This window comes from Cyanistes caeruleus, chromosome 1 (genome assembly GCF_971803275.1).
Source record: "Cyanistes caeruleus chromosome 1, bCyaCae1.hap1.1, whole genome shotgun sequence".
Classification (NCBI taxonomy): domain Eukaryota; kingdom Metazoa; phylum Chordata; class Aves; order Passeriformes; family Paridae; genus Cyanistes; species Cyanistes caeruleus.
In genome coordinates this window covers 136,935,772-136,955,482 of record NC_141701.1, presented here as the reverse complement: position 1 = coordinate 136,955,482, position 19,711 = coordinate 136,935,772, and the positions used below count along the sequence as shown (strand labels likewise).

The 19,711-nt window shown below is 36.4% G+C and overlaps 1 protein-coding gene across 10 annotated transcripts in view; it reads left to right on the top strand.

The window, feature by feature from the left end:
• Nucleotides 1-19,711, top strand: part of MPP7 (MAGUK p55 scaffold protein 7) — a 148,604-nt gene that overhangs the window by 104,254 nt on the left and 24,639 nt on the right. For all 10 annotated transcript variants that reach the window (XM_086861930.1, XM_086861891.1, XM_086861922.1 and 7 more), the window contains 5 exons: nt 6,804-6,885; nt 7,976-8,061; nt 9,873-9,947; nt 10,540-10,736; nt 11,245-11,309. In XM_086861930.1, coding sequence (XP_086718056.1) covers nt 6,804-6,885; nt 7,976-8,061; nt 9,873-9,947; nt 10,540-10,736; nt 11,245-11,309 — 505 coding nt within the window. The remainder of the gene's footprint in view (nt 1-6,803; nt 6,886-7,975; nt 8,062-9,872; nt 9,948-10,539; nt 10,737-11,244; nt 11,310-19,711) is intronic.

Here is a 19,711-nt window from a genome sequence, read left to right as displayed (position 1 = left end):
TGAGGAGCCTATTTTTAGTGTTAATTATAACACCTTTCTTTTTATTTGTTAGAAAAAAGCTTAATAAAATCTTAACTTACATAGTTTGATATTCCAAACATTAATCATTACTAAGATTTAGTTGTTCAATTCCATAAGTTAATAGTATCTCAAAATGGATTGCATAATAATAAATTGTAAAATGAAACTCAGATATTTTCTGAAAACTTATATGAAATATATACATTGTATATTGGCTTTTTAGATTTTGAGCTCTCCTAAAGAAAACAGTTGCTTAAGCTAAAGGTTATCCTTGGACTGTTCCTCAGATTCCACTCTTGCCTCCTCACTCCAGTGGGACATTGAGCTCTTCCAGATACCTGTGTGTCTATTTAAGCCCAGCCTGCAGTTCGGCCCCACACAGCCACCCACTCATTTTCCCCAGTGGGATGGGGGAGAGAGTCGGAAGGACGAACATGAGAAAACTCATGGGTTGAGACAGACAGTTCAATAGGTAAAGCAAAAGCTGCATGTGCAAGCAAAGTGAAATAAGGAATTCATTAACCACTTCCCCTGGGCAGGCAGGTGTTTAGCCATTCCCGGGACAGCAGGGCTCCATCACTTGTAATTGTTTCTTGAGAAGACAAAACCCATCATTCCACACATCCCCCTCTTCCTGTTTGTTCCCCCAGTTTTGTTGCTGAGCATGACAGCACATGGTGTAGGATATTCCTCTTATCACTTGGGGTTGGCTGTCCCAGTCCTGTCCACTCCCAGCTCCTTGTGCATCCTCAGCCTCCTCACCTGTGGGGTGATGAGCAGAAAAGCCTAGACAGTGCACTGCTCAGCAATAGTTAAATTATCCATGTGTTATCAGCACTGTTTTCATCACAAATCTAAAACAAAGCACCATAGGAGCTACCATGAAGGAAATTAACCCTGACAAAACCTGTACACTCTCTTAACTCCACACTTGATACAACTCTTGTATTACAGAGGTAAAAGAGCAGGGGTTTAGATCTTTTACTAGAAATGACAGCAGCCATGGAAAATATAAAACATGTGAGCAAACTAATTTCTCTAGTTTAAGACAGCTTTGTTTATTTACCAAACTGAAACTAGCCTTAAAATTGAATGTGTCATTGATCTCTTATTAGGAAGAGGCAAAGGATGGGCTAACTGCTGCGTACAAGTAGGGAGGGGTAGGGAGCTCACAAGAACAATTAAGTCAAACTCCTCAGAAGTAAAAGATGCTAAAACACAGAGCAATGGTCACAAGGTACAGCCCTGGGACATGCAGACTAAGAATTAATACAAGTGGTCCATTTGTTGGAAAGTCCAGCACTGGAGCAGACTAACTGGATATGTGGAATCTCTGGCATATCTAAAGTTTTACTTTGTCTGTGTAGGAAAACTGTATTTGTAATCTTTCCAGATCCTGTGCCTATCTTGATGTTTTATTTTTGTTAGAGGAGAACTTATGAGTCCTGTTACTTGTTCTCCAAGAAGAGTTCAAAGAATATAGTGTCCTCTTCCTCTTCCATAATGCACTGTCAATGCATTTTAACATAATTCATGTTCACGTCAAACATTAATTTCTTTGTGTCAGATTTATAGTGACTTATTATGACACCATCACCACAGTACATAACAAACCTATTATTTGTGTCTTTGTCTTCTCTAGATGTTTTCCCCTTAGGTGGGGATGAGAAGAAACATGGATAGTAATTCAGATAAGGTCTTACCTACATATGGCATGGCAGAGTAACTGGAGACAGGCTTATACTATGTATGTTAGATCTACTGTGTTTATGCTTCTCAAAGTTATTTTACTAAAGGAAGATATACCATGATCTATGTTTACTAAACTAATTATAATTTCATTTACTATTTATTTCCATGTCTTTTTAATGTCTTTTCCTTCAGTGCTTGCTCTGGAGTTGTGGATATTCTTAGTAGAGATCAAAGAGTCTCTACTTGTTTAATCCATTCACTCTTCTCCAGTCAAAAAGTCTGACTTCCATGTGCAACATTATATCAGGATTCTACTTTTAGAAGCGACTGAGTTTGAGATTGGAGGTACTATACAATATTTTTACTGGAGCAGAGATTGTCTCATTTCTTGACTTGAAGATACTGAGCTCTTTGAACTTTTCTTCCACTCCAGACACAGGCTCATATTCTATTTGTACCCAAGCAGTAGAGATTGTTTTCCTGCAAAGCCACGAGCTTTACATCAGTTGCACACCCTGGACATTCTGAATTGCATTTCCTTTGGACGACTTTCAGCAGTATTCACTGTGAAGCTATTAGGCACTGTTAACTTCTTTGGAATAAACCTAGTGACCATTTTTACATAAACTGCATCGTGTTTCCTCTTGTGCTCATGCTCATGTTCATGCTTTTCTCTGAGTTAAGCACCTCACAAATGTTCTTAGCTGGGGTTAATCATGTATTAATGAAGCCTGAGTTCCCAGGAGTAATCATTTCAAAAGAGAAAGAAACACATGGTTGTAGGAGGGCCTTCTGTTTGCCAGATTTCATCAATTCAGAAGTTGGTGCTGAACTTTCCCCCAGTTTTTTGAGAAGTCTTTTAAACTTTTTGTTAATCCTTCTGTAGTATTGGGCTTGGGGCGTTTTTAATGGTCTGTTAGCAAATGTTATTCCAACAGGATCTCCCTCAAGCAAGGTGAAATTGTTTTAGGATGTTTTGTATTAACAAAGAAATTTGGAACATCTCTGAACCTTACATAAAGAGAAGTAGAAACATCTCTTTTCAGGGACATTCCAAAATTCACCTGACCATGATTGGGTTTTTTATCAGAGAGCTTGGAGAGTTTTAACTTATGCCTACCTCTCCAAGGCTTTTTGATCCACAGCCCTGTTCCTAGTTAACATTCCTGATGTCCGAGATGAATAACTACAGCAGTTCAGTGCCTGTCCTCCTACTACTTCTAGCTTCCAAATGTAATGCTCCAGGTTTGTTACAGCTATTACTCTGAATAGGATGCTTCTTCACATTAGGATGGTTGTTTCTTTGTCACAAAAACACATTTCACATAGGTCTGGTCATTTGAAAACTAACCTTTATGTCATGCCATGTCTATAGACAAGAGAAAAATAGTCAGCTCCAGAGAATGACCCATGCCGTCTGTTTAAGTTTCCTGACTTAATGAAAACAAGTAGCTACAGAAGTAGCCTGGACACCTAAATTGAACCCTGTATTGTGATTTCCATAGCTTAACTTGGTTGAAATTAATTTTAGTGACTTAAAGGAGACATTTATTGCATTCTGTCCATGCAGATGCAACAGCTTTCACTTACCTCACACTCTTAGTCCCTGTAGTTCAGTTCACAACAGTGGATGAACCTAGCCGTTTTTTTGGATTCATTTGGATGTAGGGTTAGCTATAGTCTACATATAAGTGGACATCAACTTTTAAATAACTCCTCACTGTAAGATAGGTAACTGATACTTGTATTTGCACTTTCAATAGAGAATGAATTAAAATAAGGTTTATTTAAGTATTTATTTGCATTTATCCATCTGCATGTGCTTTTGTTTAACAGAGAGATATGCAACAATATTACTGATGTTTCAAATTCTCTTATTAGTTATTTATTTTACAGGCTAGATATTCTTTCCTTAAAAATACAGACTTAAAATGCCTGGAACCAGCAGATAAATGGATGAACTAATAAAGCTCACATTGTGAAACCCTAAGCAATGCTTCCCCATGCGTGGTACTACATTAAAAACAGGGGGGAAAAAAGCAACTAAAAAACAGTGAAAGAGCTGTGCTGGAGGAGCTTGTATTATTTTTAGTGCTTTTGTATGGTATACCTTTAAGCATTTTCTCAGTCTGATCACCATATGGCTCCCAAACTCCTTATTTTTCCCTTTAGAAGTATTTTAAACTGAGCTATGCTATTACATCTGTATACGTCTCATTTAGGGTAACTTACACTTTTGGCTCACAACACTGAAAATATTTTCCAGCTCTCAAGGCCCAGTCTAACCTTCTTCCATTTTTAAAGCCCTAAATGAGGAGCTGCACTGCACATGTAACTGAAAGTACTGGAGCTGAACATCATATAAGGAGAATTTCTTGCCAGATTATATATACCTCGTAGTTTAAGCGGGGCTGGCAGCAGTGCAAGAGAAGCTGCTTTTTCAGAAAATCAGCTCTTCAGGTATTCAAAAAGAAACCCACTTGTGTTTGATGATTTAAGAGTTCTAAATTGGGAGGAAAGTAGAATTTATAGAACCCCTTTTTTCATTTGTGTACTAAAGGTACAAATACATAAACTCAAGTAGTGTTTTTCATGGACCTGCCTATTCAGTTTGGGTTTGCCACAGAAGAGATGCTGTCAGTGAGCAAACTTTGGTTAAATAATTTTCCTGCCATTTTGTGCTTGTTTTTGTCCTTTGTATGAAAATTCCATTTTACCTGTTATCTTTGTAGAGCCATCTTTCAGATAGTTAATCTGTGCTAGGAAAATTCATTTTGTGCCAGTAGTGATAATCACATAGAGCATGAAGTTCCACTTGGAGCCTTATTTTTACATCCAGATGCTGTCTAGGTCAATAGTGTGGTCTTTGCACACAGATTTTTTTCTAGCATCTGTCTAAAAAGCCTGGCAAAGTGAAGTAACACTTCCCAGACATCAGTGTGGTGCTGGGGTAGTGGATGATCACAGGGGAAGCCTGTCAGTCATTGCTTGCCTTTTGAATTTGGTGGCATTTCATGGTGTTGACTTGTAGGTAAAAGGCATAAAGCCTTTTTGATGAGGGCTTTTTCCTTGATTAATTAGGAGAGCCTGTTTTCTATGGACAGTATAGTGGAAATGTCCTGTATTTATATTTGCCTCTAGCATCCTAATGCTGCGTTGTTTTTTTTTTTTATGGATATATTCAGAAAAAAAATCCCAACATCCTTTTTACTTTAAAATAGTTAAAACATTCCAGGTATTATTATTATGAACTTCAAATTAGTAGCTGTTGCTGCAAGGTCATAACTTAATATTGAGATATAAGTTAGGGGGGTTAAGGCTGTTTCATATATTTGTAGTGGTGTACAGTTTTTTCTGCACAGAAGTCTAGAAATTAGTTTTTAAAGTGAGATTGCATGCAGCTAAATGTGTATTTTTGAAACTCTCAGACTAATTCAAAACTGTAATGCAAACAAGTGTATGCTGATATAATTACATAATAAACATTACCTAAGAATAAGGCTGGCAAATTGCAGAATTAGTTTACTTATAGATAGAATTTCATATGCATGTATTTAGAAAGTAAAATGAAATGCACAAACATAGCACATCAATTTTGCTTTGGAGTGATGACTGCTGTTGAAGTTTCAGCCAAAGTGAGTGGTGACTGTTTTAATTTCTCTCTATTTGCAATAAATGCAACTTGCATATGAAAATATAAATTAATCTCCCATTTTTTTGTCTTTGTGACTTGTGCTATATTTCCATCTTAGAGGTAGAGGGAAACGAGTTTATTTACAGTTGGTGAAATTGCTAACTGTAGAAAAATCTCAGCTCTGTTATTTGTACAATTTTCAACTTTAGGTTAATGAAACACTTAAAAATTGAAGTACTGATAAATATAATGTTCATGTTTATTCTAAACAAATATAGCAAGGTAGCTATAAAAGCCATTAAATCATTCAAAGAACTTCCTTAAAAAGTACTTATGTACCTTACTGCAGAGAAGCACAACTCTTCTCTGATAGAAGGAAATTTTAACCAGTGATGGCAGAGTGCACGTAGCACTCAGAGGTGAAGTAATACTGTTCATTCACTAACTGTAAATATGTAAATATGTTTATATGGAATATGAAAATATTTTCAGAAAGTTGACTTGCCTGACAGAGTCCTTAATATCTCTGTTGATTAACAACGTTAGAGCTATTGCAGGTAAGTAATTAGATTAATATGGGAAAATAACCATATGCAGTTAAAAACCTGATAGACAAGGCATGTGGCTTTTTTCTGTTGTTCTTTAAAAATACTGGATCAAGTAACCTTTTTGGATCATGCAGTATGACTTACCTGGTTAAAATCCCCATTGTTGATCTGTCTCCCAGAACAGGGACAGCATTTCCTCCCTCTCCCCTCCAGTTTTGCCTGAAAGGACTGGCACTGCCTTTGAGGCAGCAGCTCTGCACCTCCACATCCCTTCTCACTTGGCACTGCTGCTGCCTGCTGCTTCCCCATCACCTTGTGCTTCTTTTCAGTGCGCACTCACAGTTCTTGTTACAAAGGCATTTTTCTCATCTGGACAGCTGTTCACTGGAAATTTACACAAAGCCATTTTACCTCAGTGCCTTGTGCTGTCTATGTGTGATGTATGAAAACAGCCATGACTAACTCAGGAAATGTTCCCTTCCTCTGCATTTCTGTCCTATGAGTGTTTGAGGTGAGCCCCAACATTCAGGGGCACTTCTCAAATGTGTATTTTTTTATTGATCATACTGTAAAGGAAAAAGGTGCACAGCCAGTTCTGAGCATAAAGTGCAGCAATTATGAAAAGCAAACTTTTTCCATCATTGTCCTTTTTTCTTTAAACCTGTGTACTCATAGAATGCATGAGCTACTTCTGATTGAAAAAGAAGACACATTTTAAGAGGACAGAAATAGAGCAACATATTTTGTATATTCTTTTCATAAGCAAGTATCATTTCTGGTTTAATCACATACTAATATGTCAGCTTTTTGCAGTTTTATGTAGCAAATGTTTTTTAGTGCAGTGTATTAAAATTATGCTGAGATTAACCAGATAACTTTCTTTTTTCTTATTTTTTTTTTTACCCAAGGGAGCTACTATTAAAAGGGATGAACATACTGGTGCAATTGTGGTGGCCAGGATAATGCGTGGAGGAGCTGCAGATAGAAGTGGTAAGGTGTTTGGCACTAGCCATTCAAGAACTCACAAATAGATGAGATAAAATGGTATATTTTGTAGAAATTAAATACACTACTATCACAAACAGAAGTATTTGGCCTCTGGTCAGTTTTCCAAAGTGATATTTCAGTATTGCTGAAAGTATGCTGATTTTTTTTTTCCCCAGTTCAGTTGCAGCAAGGTATCTTTGAGTTAGTGGATACAGAGCAGTTTTTTAATATATTATAGTTTGTTTCCAATTGATGACATCTGTTTATAAATCATAGAATATGCTCAGTTGGAAGGGACCCATCAAGATCATCAAGTCCTACTCCTGTCCCTGTGCCAGATACCCCAAGAGTCACACCTTGATGGCATATGCCAACCTGCTGATGGACGAACTTGGGGTGCTGACATCATTTTATATTAGGACATCCATTTGGAGTTTCTGGTGGTAGTTCTCAAAATAACAGCACATCCTTGTTTACTTTGGGATGCTCAGCGTCTACAAAAACTTTAGCAAGAAGTCCTGAATCATACATTAAGGTGTCTCTTTTCACTGAAGAAAGTCTCAGACAGCTGTATTTCACTCTGAAATGCAGTAATGGAGTAATGAGGGATGAGAGAGATGATAAAGAGAGAGATGATGGATGGATGGATGGATGGATGGATGGATAGATAGATAGATAGATAGATAGATAGATAGACAGATTAGCAAGCATTTGTACCACAAATTAGCACTTCCAGCCTAAGTGCTCTTTAAACTACTTGCAGCTGTGTAGCAGTAAGAAAAGAGTGGGAAAAGAATTGGCACAGGATATTTTTCAAACATCTGCATGAAAGTCTGGAGAAGTTGTAGAGAAGGTGGTACTGATTTTTAGAAGGAAGATAGGGAGTTAAATTCACCAACCAATTTATCAAATTTGGCTGAGAGGACAGTATCTGTTATGTTCACTATATATTCCTGTTTCTAATTTAGAGCTTAAAGTTTATGAAAATTTGAGCTAAATGTATATGAACAAGGGAGAAACAAGCTGAATGTTAATGCCAGGTTTTTCTGTAATACATAGCTACAATTTCACAGCTTCTCTTTTTCTTCTGTAGGGCTTATTCATGTTGGTGATGAACTGAGGGAAGTCAATGGGATTCCCGTAGATGATAAAAAGCCTGAAGAAATAATACACATTTTGGTAAATACCAAAAATTTTAAAATTAATTTAGGAGAGTCAAGGAAAAGTAATGAGACTTATGATTTCTACTGTATTTCTTAGAAAAAGTATATTCTACTATAATGGCTTTTCTTCCAGTGCCATCATTTACAAATCTTTCTCATAGAGTAATTTTCTATGCATTACATATATAGGCAATCATAGATTACTTGTAAAGAGTTAAAGACTGTAATATTGCCATAAATAGCAGAATGTTGCAGACTTCAGTTTATAATCTACAGTTTTTAAGGCCCACCCTGACCTGTTGAATTCAAACTATTTTAAATGTATTCATTAATACATGTCACTCCATGTGACAATTAATAACAGAGGTGCTAGATAGACTGTATAACTGGTATATGAAGATTTTGTATGACATAGATTTATAGTATATAGCCATATATATTATTCTGTCTGTGCTCTTCTGAACTGTACAGTCTCTAAAGCTAGCCTGATTTCTCATTACTGAAACATTATTGCAAATTTAGTAATTTAGACTTTTTCAGAAATATTTAATATTTTTGCATCAAAGACATTGATGAGGGTCATGACAGCTCTGTCATTCATGCTGTAGGCATTTCTATATACATAAATCCCTTGCTGTCCTGCTGAATTGGGCAGCTGTCTCACAGTTCTGGTTCAGTAACCAAGATCATTCAAGTGCTAGCCTGCTGATTTGCATTCTTGCTTTATGGTTTCATGTTCCCTGCAGAACCATAGTTTCCGTCAAAAATTAATATTTTAAAATGTCTAGAAACAAAATACACTAGAAAAGGTGTGAACAATTTCCCCATTTACCTTTTTGAGGTACAGTATAAACATCAAAAGCTAGTTAGAGCTTTTTTCAAAAGTAACAAAATTATTGATTCCAGTCCTACGGTGGGTGAAATAAGACTTTGGCTGCTGCCTGTCAAACAGTGAGCCTTGGATTGCAGACATGCCAGCAGAAGAATGTCTCACTTAGTAGTGGACAGGCCTGTTTCCATTTTGCTTAAATCGTTGGCTGTCTGTTGCACTCTACTCGTTTTATGAAACTTGTCGGCTGCAATGCAATAGTAGCATAGCCTCCAACTGATTAGCACTTCCTTCAATAGCAAAATGTCACTGAGGCAGTGGGAATATATACTGTGGTTAATAAGTAAAATGCAGCCAGACACACTTTAAAGTGGGATATAGGGAAAGATGAATGGATGAGGTGGTTGATGATGGCTAACTTGTTTCAAAATTTATAGCAGAGGTTTTTTTTCCATTTAGTACACATAGTCTATTCAAATATGTTTTTCTTTTCTACTTCCTTAAAGTTGCCAAGCGAATAAATCCCCCCAATAGCTCTGTATGATAAATATGGTACAAGCCTGTTTGAATTTTTCTATAATTTTTTTTTTTGAAAAATGAAATGTTAGTTCTATTTTTCCAGGGATGTCCAAACTGTGCCAGGAGTCCAGAAGTTGCTTCTAATATGCATTCATTTAAGCTGTAGCATTTTCTCCTGCCTTCAGTAAAGGAGTGGGACCTCTGAACTATGCAGGTCCCAGTTTTTAACAGTTCATCTGCCCCACTGAGAAACAAATAAACCCAAGCATTTCAAGTGGGTATTTTAATTTTTGTAATACAAAGTTTGGTTAAGCGAAGCTGTCAAACTCTAGAGATCATGTTTGGGAGAGGATAGGTTCATTATATTCTTTTAAGTTCATTTGGATTTCTTTATCTTCTAAAAATTTCTAAGAAATCTAAGATTTCTTTGAATTGTATAGCTTAATTCTCGGTGTATTTTCTTTTCAAATGTTCACCAGGCTCAGTCTCAAGGAGCCATTACATTTAAAATTATACCCAGTGTGAAGGAAGAGATGCCAATGAAGGAAGGCAAGGTAAGCAAGACTATTTCAGAAGCCATCACATTAACTGTTATGCTGAGGATATGTATTTTTTGCTTGGATGACAGTACCAAGAATGTGATTTATACTTGTGGACTCAGTTTTTGTAACATGACAGTATATAGCACATTGTACACTTCAATATACAGGTGCTGAATTTATGAGTGGGTGTAACATGGTTCTTGAGCCTTAACTCTCAGCTGTGCAGGTAATCTTCCACCTTCTGCAAGGACCTGGCTTGGTTCCAAGTACTCCTTCCATTGTTCACTAGGTAGAAGACACTTGATAGTTACTTCATTCAACAGTATTTTCTCCTCTGTTCCTCTTATGGGCACCCCGTACACCTGCAAAATCCTGCTTGCCTTGAGTCACAGAGCCTTGGCTCCATTGAGACTGTAGTTGCAGAAGCCATGAGTTGAACATTCCCATATGAATTTCCCATGCTAGACATCCATAAGGATGTTTTGCAGCAGTAAATATTTATGTTATTTAGTTCAATGGTTTTGAACAGTAGAAACGGAAAAAGAATATATCTTTGTTTTGCATTTCATATTTGATTATAAAGGTCAAACACTGCTTGTTTCAGATGTTTATCAGAGCCTTATTTGATTATGATCCTAATGAAGATAAAGCAATTCCTTGTAAAGAAGCTGGACTTGCTTTCAGAAAAGGAGATATCCTTCAGATCATGAGCCAGGATGATGCAACCTGGTGGCAAGCCAAACATGAAGGTGATGCCAATCCCAGAGCAGGCTTGATCCCTTCAAAGCATTTCCAGGAGAGGTGAGCTACTGAGAAGCATAATTCCATTATTTTTTGCAGTAAGAGATGAGACTTCTTTCTGAGTTTTTAAGTTAGCATAGTTGGCATGCGTAATGCTCATAGATTACATGGGTATAATGAATGTGCATTTGAAGCAGGACAACTGAACTTGGAAACATATTGCTGAAATACTCTGGATTTCCATATTTCTCTAGCTAGAATTAATGACAAAAACTGATAGGATAACACTGATCCAGACTGAAAGAAAAAACATATGGAAAATAGCACAGCATTCACTGATGTACTATGCAGGAATAAGAACTGCAGCAGGTTTTGGAGAGCTTATAAAAATTTCAGGCAAGATTTAATTTTTTTAGATTGTTAATAGATTGCATTGTTTAAGTTAATTTCTTATAAAATCTTCTGGCTATTTTGCAATATTCTCATTATATTGAGTGTTTATTAATCCCAAATTTGCAGTGAAAACTGAGGAGTTTGTGTCTTTTCCCCACCACCTCCCATTTTATAGGAGATTTGCATTAAGAAGACCAGAAGTGCAGGTTCAGCCCCTGAAAATTTCCAACAGAAAATCATGTAAGTCTGTTAATCTGGAATAGAAATAATATTCCACATCTCTAACCTTGTAAAATAGCAGTTTGTTTCAACTACAGGATGCATTTTTCCCAGGCACAACAGCTTCTTGAGTCCATTGTATCAGTAGGAAAATAAATATAAATAATGTAATGAAAAGCTTTAAAAACAGCTAGAAACATCCCTAGCCCTCTGACTTTATTTTTGAAGTACTGGGCCCAATTAATATTTTGATATGTAATGTTTCAAAGGTTGAGGAGTATTCTTTTCCTGTTGAAACAGTACAGAATTGACTCAATAGTTTATGTAATTTGGACTGCATCAACACTGAAATTTATGTTGAGAGTAAGGTAAAAGGTCTGATAGTCTTCCCCTCTCTTCCCCATATGCTTGTTAATTTTTTGTGTCCCATGAAGGAGCAGAATTTTTTAAAACTGTTTTTTAAAAGGCTATCTAACATTCAGTTCATTGATACATTCACAGAATCACTTCATACTGTTTTTTAAACAAACTCATCCTTAATAGTCTCTGTTTTTAAATATGGTAGTTGCACAATATAAGAAAAATAACCTCTAAGAAAGCACATACCTTGAAACAAATATTTTCTCTTTACTGGAATTTACATCAACATCTGTTTTAAGTATCATTGCATATTTTACTTGACCTGTTATTTCTTTCAGTTGTTCAGACTCATAACAAAGTGAGCAATGTAAGAAACTATCACACTACAGTAGGATCTAAATCTGGAATACAAACATGATTCCGAATTCAACTAGAAGTATTCAGAAAGTGGTCTAATATTTCCAACCATCTTTCATTATCTAACAATGAAAGAAGTATGGATACCATGGCAAACAGTGGATGCTGGCACACTAAGTGCCAAACTAAATGCTTTTAACTTTAAAACTCCTCACCAGTGTTTCTGTTGCAATTTTCCTAACTTCTTGCTATGATTGTTGTGTTCTGAAGCTTGACAATAACTGCTACTTTTCTGATAATCTGCATTTTCTATCTTTCATTCCATTTCACTGTTTGATTGTGTTTCCTAATGCTATTGTTAACTCCAAAGCCCTTGATTAGCTTTGTAATTATAGTAACAGACCTTACACTACAGCTTTTCTATTTACATAAATCTTAGAAACAAGAGGAGTTTCTCCAGCTTGTAGTAAATCTGTTGTTTTTCTAGGTTCTAGGTCAAGTTGCTCTGCCCCAGTTTTGGAAAAGTGTCTGATCCCAGGGTATAGCTATTTCTCTCTGCCCACTGTTCTTGAATCTGGATAATACATTCAACAAGAGCCTTCAATTAAGGTGGCACTGGTGCTTTTGAAGAGGTAAATCAGCTGCTGCAGCAACACCGCATGAATCCTTTTATAATGGACTGCATCTTTCTAGTGACCTTCAAGTGAAAGGTTTTACAAGATGCATCTCCCCCTTCCAAATAGGCAGCCTGAACTTGATTGGGAATTGCCAAAATTACAGCCCAAAGAAGACCCAGAGTACAATGTCTGCTGTTGTCTCTGCTTTTCCCACTGACTGCCTTTACTAGCTTGAACAGGGAGAAGAGTTTCCCTCTTCCTTCTCTTGCCTTTAAAACATGACAGAGCATGAAGGTCAAGCAGTATGCCTATTACTGTTCTCTCTCGGAATTTCTTTGAACAAAGTCCCAACTAAACACCATCTAGAAGTCAGTGGTGCCTCTTGAAGGAGGAAAGACTGCAGAGTAATGTAGGTTTGTCATTCTCTCTCTTCCTTTTTTCTTAAGACAGTCTGCTGCTGTGTCTGCCAGATTTTCATGGGAACAGGGGAAATGCTGTTCTGAGTAGCAATTTACCCCTTCGTTCAAAGACTAAACATGTTTTTAGTGCTGGGAGGGGATTTCAGTCCTTCATAGAGAAGACATTTTAAAAATCAGAATTCAGCAGTAGAAAAAAACCTTGTATCTAGGATGTTGCTTAAATTGCTCTCAGGAGAATCTACCCCTTGCTTGGATTTTCAGAATTCTGCTGGGAAACTCTGCACCTTTATGATCTTTATAAAGTTAATCAGCATTTTTTTGTGTTACTAAGCATAGCAGTGAAGCTGTGAGATATGGAGGCCATATCTGTATTTGTGTATAGCAATCACCTTGCCAAAACTGAGAGATGCTGGAAAACCATGCATTCCCAGCTGAACAAGCTGAACACGCAGCATTCTGACACAGGAACGTGTAAACAAGGTGACATAGAGAACAGAAAATTGGAAAGAACTGCTGGGTTGAATTTTACAGTTTTTTTAGCCCTGTATGAAGGTGGGAAATTGATAATGCTTGATTTCTTCAGGGTTTTTTTTTAATCCTTCATCTTAATATAGGGTTTTCCAGTGCTTGGAAGGGTAATTATGTGGGAGAGACATGTTTTGTAGGTCATCCTGAACTTGCTGTATATTGAGAGGCTGCTTGCTATTGCAGTGGATGGGATCATCCAGTCATGTGACCTGAATTTTATTAGCAGTTTGGAGAAAAATGGGCAATTTGCCAGTTGATATTTTTATGGCTTCCAAAAGAGATGAAAACCTATTGACTTTAGGAGAGCTGCTGAGAGATGTCCCTTTCCTGACACGACTGGGAGTTGCACCATGAAGCTTTCTTGACTCATGGCATGTAGCCATGGATGTTGGTCGGCTCTATCCAGTCAACTCATTCCACAAAGCCCATGTTTTGTAATGAGGAACAAACCTTGATACATACCTTTGTTTTTAATAAGGAGAATTGAGAAAAAATACTCTGTTTTCCTGAATACCCAAAAAATGTGAGTCAGCTCTGGTTTCTTAGGTGGGATTCCAGGGTGGTAGTGTCCTTCTACTTGAAAATTATTCTAAAAATCAGTTCAAATCATATAATATGCAAGAAGTATCCTATAACTTCTTTTTTTCCTTTCTTCTCAAGCCAGTCCTGAAACTGGAAAGGACTGTTATATTTATCTATACAAAGAGCTCTCTGAAATAGTCAACAACTGGTTTTGCTTTGATAATTAAGTTGTTTTAAAACCCGAAAGAAGATAGATTGGATTACCTTTGGGAAGCCTTCTTTATGTTTCCTATTTTCAATTTTTCACTCTTTTCAGCATAGCAATGCATAATAATCTTTGCACATATTTGTGTATCATGCATTTGGAAGCAAAATAGAAGTGGGCTTTTTTGGTGATGATCGTATGCATACCCATATTGAGGAAAGAGTAAAAAATACTTTCTGCATAACTTCTTTCTGCAAGAATTATTTGCACTGAAATAAACAAACCCAACTAGTTCTAACTTATTAAAAGGATATTTTTATATCCTTTTAATGGAAATGCCAATTTTTATTTTCACTTTATAAGCCAAGTGAACTGTTCCATTGTGTCTATGTGTAAATACACATGCCTATGCCAGCATTTAGCCCTTTTCTTGAAAGATAAAACAGAATCACTCTCACATTGTACCTGTTAAAATGAAAAACATTTTACATGTCATGTGTACACTGGAGGAGGGGGTAGAACAGTGTATACTCCATATTGAAAGGTAAGTGAAATCACACTTTCTCATGTGCAAATGGAGAGGATACACAGTTTGATGGTATCTGGGACTGAAGTTGAAGAAAATTGGCAGTGTAGCTGGAGCCTGTGCTGACAAGAGGAAGATATAGAAGTAGGAATAAAAAAATAAAGGGAAAAGAGAGGAGGTAAAATTTTGTATTTAGGGTGAAGCAAATGAGAAAGTATTACAGCAAGAGCAATGGAAAAACATATGGGTAAAAGCTGCCCATTAAGCAAAATCCCACAGAGGATGGGCTTTGAAATTCTTAGATTAATGCAATTAACAGTTTTATGTAGAAGCAATGCTATAGTCACTATTTGTGCAATGGTTCAGTTGTTTGTTGATTCTGTTTAAATAAAATACTAATATATTTACTTTGTAAATAGACTTGTAAAAGTCTTTGAAACGGTGAATGCAAAAATTACTGACAGGAACTCTGACCTGATTTGTTTTGCTGTTGTGGCTGTTAGGTGTTCTGACCTGCTGATGAGATTGATATGTTAATTCCCAGGCTTAGGGTTAGTGCAGAAATGATGGAGGAGTAACAAACCACTGAAGTATTTTCAGCTGTCTTTTCCATACTTAACAGCAGTGACTTTTCAGCAAAAAGCAGTTTTGTATATTAATACTGTGGGAAATGGTATACTGGGGAAAAAACGGTAAGAACAAGCTGCATAGGAAAAAAAGTAGGAAAATGGAATGAAAGTAAAGGAACAGAGTTGCATGAGATTATTTGAGTAGGACTAACCCTGCATGTGCTGGAATGGTGAATGAGCCATATACCTGAGTGGGTGTGAGGGAACTCTCTGGGATACAGAGGGAGAGTCTGTAGATGTGTCTGCCTATGTGCAATCGGCTTTCATCTGTCTGAGCTTGTGAGCCACTGCTCAATGCCAGCTCCAAGGAAACTTGCTCACCTGGTATTCCTCAGTGATACTTAACAGCATTCCTGGCTTTAGATGGTCATCTTAGCTTGGATAGCTCATCAGCCAGTGTTGCCTCTGTGAATTCTGCTGTTGCTGCATGTTGGCTAAATTGGAGTGACATGAGACTGTAGAGGGGAGAATTATTTGTTTAATAGCTCCCAGTCTGTTAACTTCAGTACAAAGACTGCTCATGCTCTGACTGTAATAGATATTGTCAACAGGTTTGGTCGTTTATGCACGTGTAACTTACTTTAATTTGTAAGCAAAAGTGATAACCTGTATTTTTAAGGAAAATAATTATTTGAGTAACAACCAAATAACTTACTATTCTGCAGTTGATATGAACTGAAATAATCAGGCAAGAAATCATACTCCTTCAGCATAATTTTGCTTTCACAGTGCTTACTGTGTTTATTCTTATGTTATGTACGTGTTGTCTCTGATGAAAATTACTGGTAACATTATATTTTATACTAGTGTAGCTTGCAAGCTCTGTCAGCTTGTGCACTGTGTTCATATGTATATGTGTATACCCATACCCTGTGTATACAGTTTAATATATATGTGTAGCATATATGACAGTGTTCAGAGATGTCTTTTCCATGAAAATACATTTGTTCTGTGTACTTAATGCTAAATGTAAATACTTACTGTGATAAAGGCATCGCCATGTAGTTTTTCTAAGGCTTAAAATCCATTTTACTTCCAATTTTGATTTACAGTATGTGATTGGCATTGTGTGAGCAAGAGGAAAGACTTAACTGCAGCCAAATGGTGTTCATTCAAACAAGATGTAACCCAGTTTACCCATAGTTGAGTGTCTTTTGAATTGAAGATTATGTTCTGCCAACAAAAATTTTTAAACAGGCTAAAAGAATAAATGCCTTGTACTACTCATATTTGAAGACCAAACATTTAGGATAAATATATGGTATGATTATTCTGCTTTTTATAATTGCTGCACAATCTTAACTCTGCCGTTCTTCTCAGTATTTTTCTGTGTTCATATTTGAAACTTGATTGCCCACCTGCAGGTAATTATGAGTATAAACAAAAAATAAGCCAGACCTATAGAGTTAAATTAGCATATTAGCATTTTTGTTCAGAAGTCTCTTGTCCTTACAAATCTTAACTTCCTGCTACCACAGAGAAATTAAGGAAAACTGAAGCTGGATGACATTTGAATCAAGGTCACGTGAGACAGAACTGGAAATGAATCTGTCCTTCACAGCAAGACTATCCTTCTTCATTTTCCAAATTATCTTCATAGAGATACTGTTATCTGATGGTTTTATGAAATAATTAAATTTGGTCATCTTAAATTTCCTATTCCATGAACATAATGTATCTTTCAATCTACAAAACTCCATAGCATAAAAACAGGATAAACATTGATTGCTATGTGGGACTGTTAATCACTAAAAAATCAAGAGTGAAATATATTCACTGTAATGCCGACCACTGTACATCACAATTTCTTGCTTACTAAAGTAAAGTTTAGTTTAACAAATAATGCAACTTGTTTGTGATAAGAAACTAGAACAGAGCTGCTGGGTCAAATTTTAGATGAGAAGCATTTAAGTAAAATGGCTTGGTGGAAATATTTTTGAAAGAAAGTCAACAAAAGCTAAATATCTTAATCTGGTGCTGAACCGTTCCAAAGAGATGAGAATGTTCCTGGAAGTGGCCCTGGTTTTGAGCTTCCTAAGTAGTACAGTTTAGGTGAGGCCCCCAAAAACCAAATCTTGATTACATTTCAGTTAAAATACATACAAAAACACAGTGTATATGATACTGGTTTTCATTGTTATAGTTTAGCATTATTGGCTATGCTGAAATCTTTCTAAAATGAATAAAAACACTTAAGCTTCCATTGTGCTTGTTTCCTATTTCTTTTTTCCCATTTGTCTTGTTACAGCTTTTTAGTCATTTCATAAACTTGTTTCATGACTATTTTCTTTGGAACTTCCTCTCCCTTCTTACCACAATACATTTAATTGATTGTTTTTCTTCTTTTCTCAGCATTTTATATATTCCATGTTGCCTTATGGTTTGGGGTTTGGGGTTTTTGGTTTTTTTTTCATTTTGTTACTGCTTTTGTTTTCCTACTTCCCATCAGATTTCCTCTGTTTTAGTCTTTGACCTCTTTTAGTCTTTAATTTGTCCCTTCCAGCTGAGGACCTTTCCATTCTCAGCCCACTTGAGTTTAGTGAATCTATATTGGTCCCAGTTTTTCATGTCACAAAACTTAGGAGCTTTGGGCACATACTTGCTGCATGCATACAGCTGCTTCAGATGCACTGAGCTGTATTTAGTAGTGAATCACAATACAATGTTTCCTGGCAAGTAACCTCTGACTTTACTAGGGACAGGCAATAGCTCTGGTAAAGTTCCTTGTAAAGTTCAGATGGGGAGCTAGATGTTGATGACTGTTTATAGCTACATTAAGCTATGAAAATCCTGTGATTTCCAAGATCTTTTCATTACTGATTGTTATTTTCAACCTTAAGAGTAGCCCAAGAAAGTTAAGAGCAGTATTGAGAAGGAAGATTTTTAACAGAACATAAGAAGTTCAGAATGCCTTTGTCTCAACATTAAACCTCAGCTTGTAGCTGTTTTGGCTTGTGCTTTCTGGGATCAGCTGACTAACTTGGGAATCCTAATGCCTTTCATTTATGGATAAGCGTGTTCCCTTTCCTGGCAAGGGTAGCCCAGAAGCCTGGATTCCTTTCAGTGTTTTCAGCCCTGATACTGTAACTCCACCATCTGCCACGCCTGCAGGACTCCTGTGAGGTCTGCAGTGTTTAGGGTTGAGCAAGTGTACAGCTGTACAGACCTCTGTCCATGTGTATGTACCGACCTCCTTTGCTCCTGGTCTGGGTTTTCACGTTCATTAATGAGGGCTGTTACCAGTTAACAGTAACCAGTTACAGGTGTTAACCTGTTACCAGTGTTAAAATACCAGACAGTATTTAAAAATGCACACTCATTAGTTAAGTCAAATAACTTTGTTGAATTCAGGAGACGTCTAAAATTTTTTAAAAACTTTATGTGACTTGGCCTTGAGCATTAGTGACTTGTTTTTAGGAGATACATTGCAGTCTATTGAAAGTCATGGAAATGGCAATACAAAAAAAATTGTCATACATCACAGAGAAGGAGAAACAAGTTAGTACCTGGAAGCCAGCCTGCCATTCTAGATCCATCTTTAGGCCATTTGTCAATAACTGTGAGCTTTTTAAGGTCAAGAGAGGAAAATGGATCCAATGCTTTCACCTTTGACTCACAAAACTGTCTACATTCTTTTAAGGCACCAGATGTGGTCAACAAAGGAGTTGGTTAGAACTTAGAGGACTTCCCAGCCAACTTAAACTATATGGTTGCTTTGACCATAGAAATAAACTTTAAATAAGATTCAGAAAAGTCTTCAAATTATTATTTTAAAATGTAAGTCCTCAAGAAAAATGGTACCAAGAAATGATTGTACAGAATAATATTTTTCCTGCAGAAGAGACTCTTATGTCCATTTCATGACATGAAATGAGAAGAGCTCTTCCATGTGGTTTTGTACATTAGTTATGCATAAAAGATTGTAAAATAGCTCTTGAATAATTTTTCACATTCTGAGAAAATACATGCTTCATGGAAAGTGTTTGAAATTATTATATTTTAGGCCTATTTGTCCACATTCTAAAGGAAATTTGAATGAGAAGTAGGTTGTTAAATCTTTCTATAAATCTTAACCTTAGTGTATAATATCTTTGTGAACAAAAATTCATTATATTTATCTTGCTTTTCTGCATAACCCCAAAGATGGTTACAAAAATGTATGTTTTCTATATCAAGGCAGCAGAAAATTATTGAATTCCTATAGGTAAGGAGAAAGTCCTAAGTAGATCTATTATATTAGGATAATGTCAGAGAAAATAT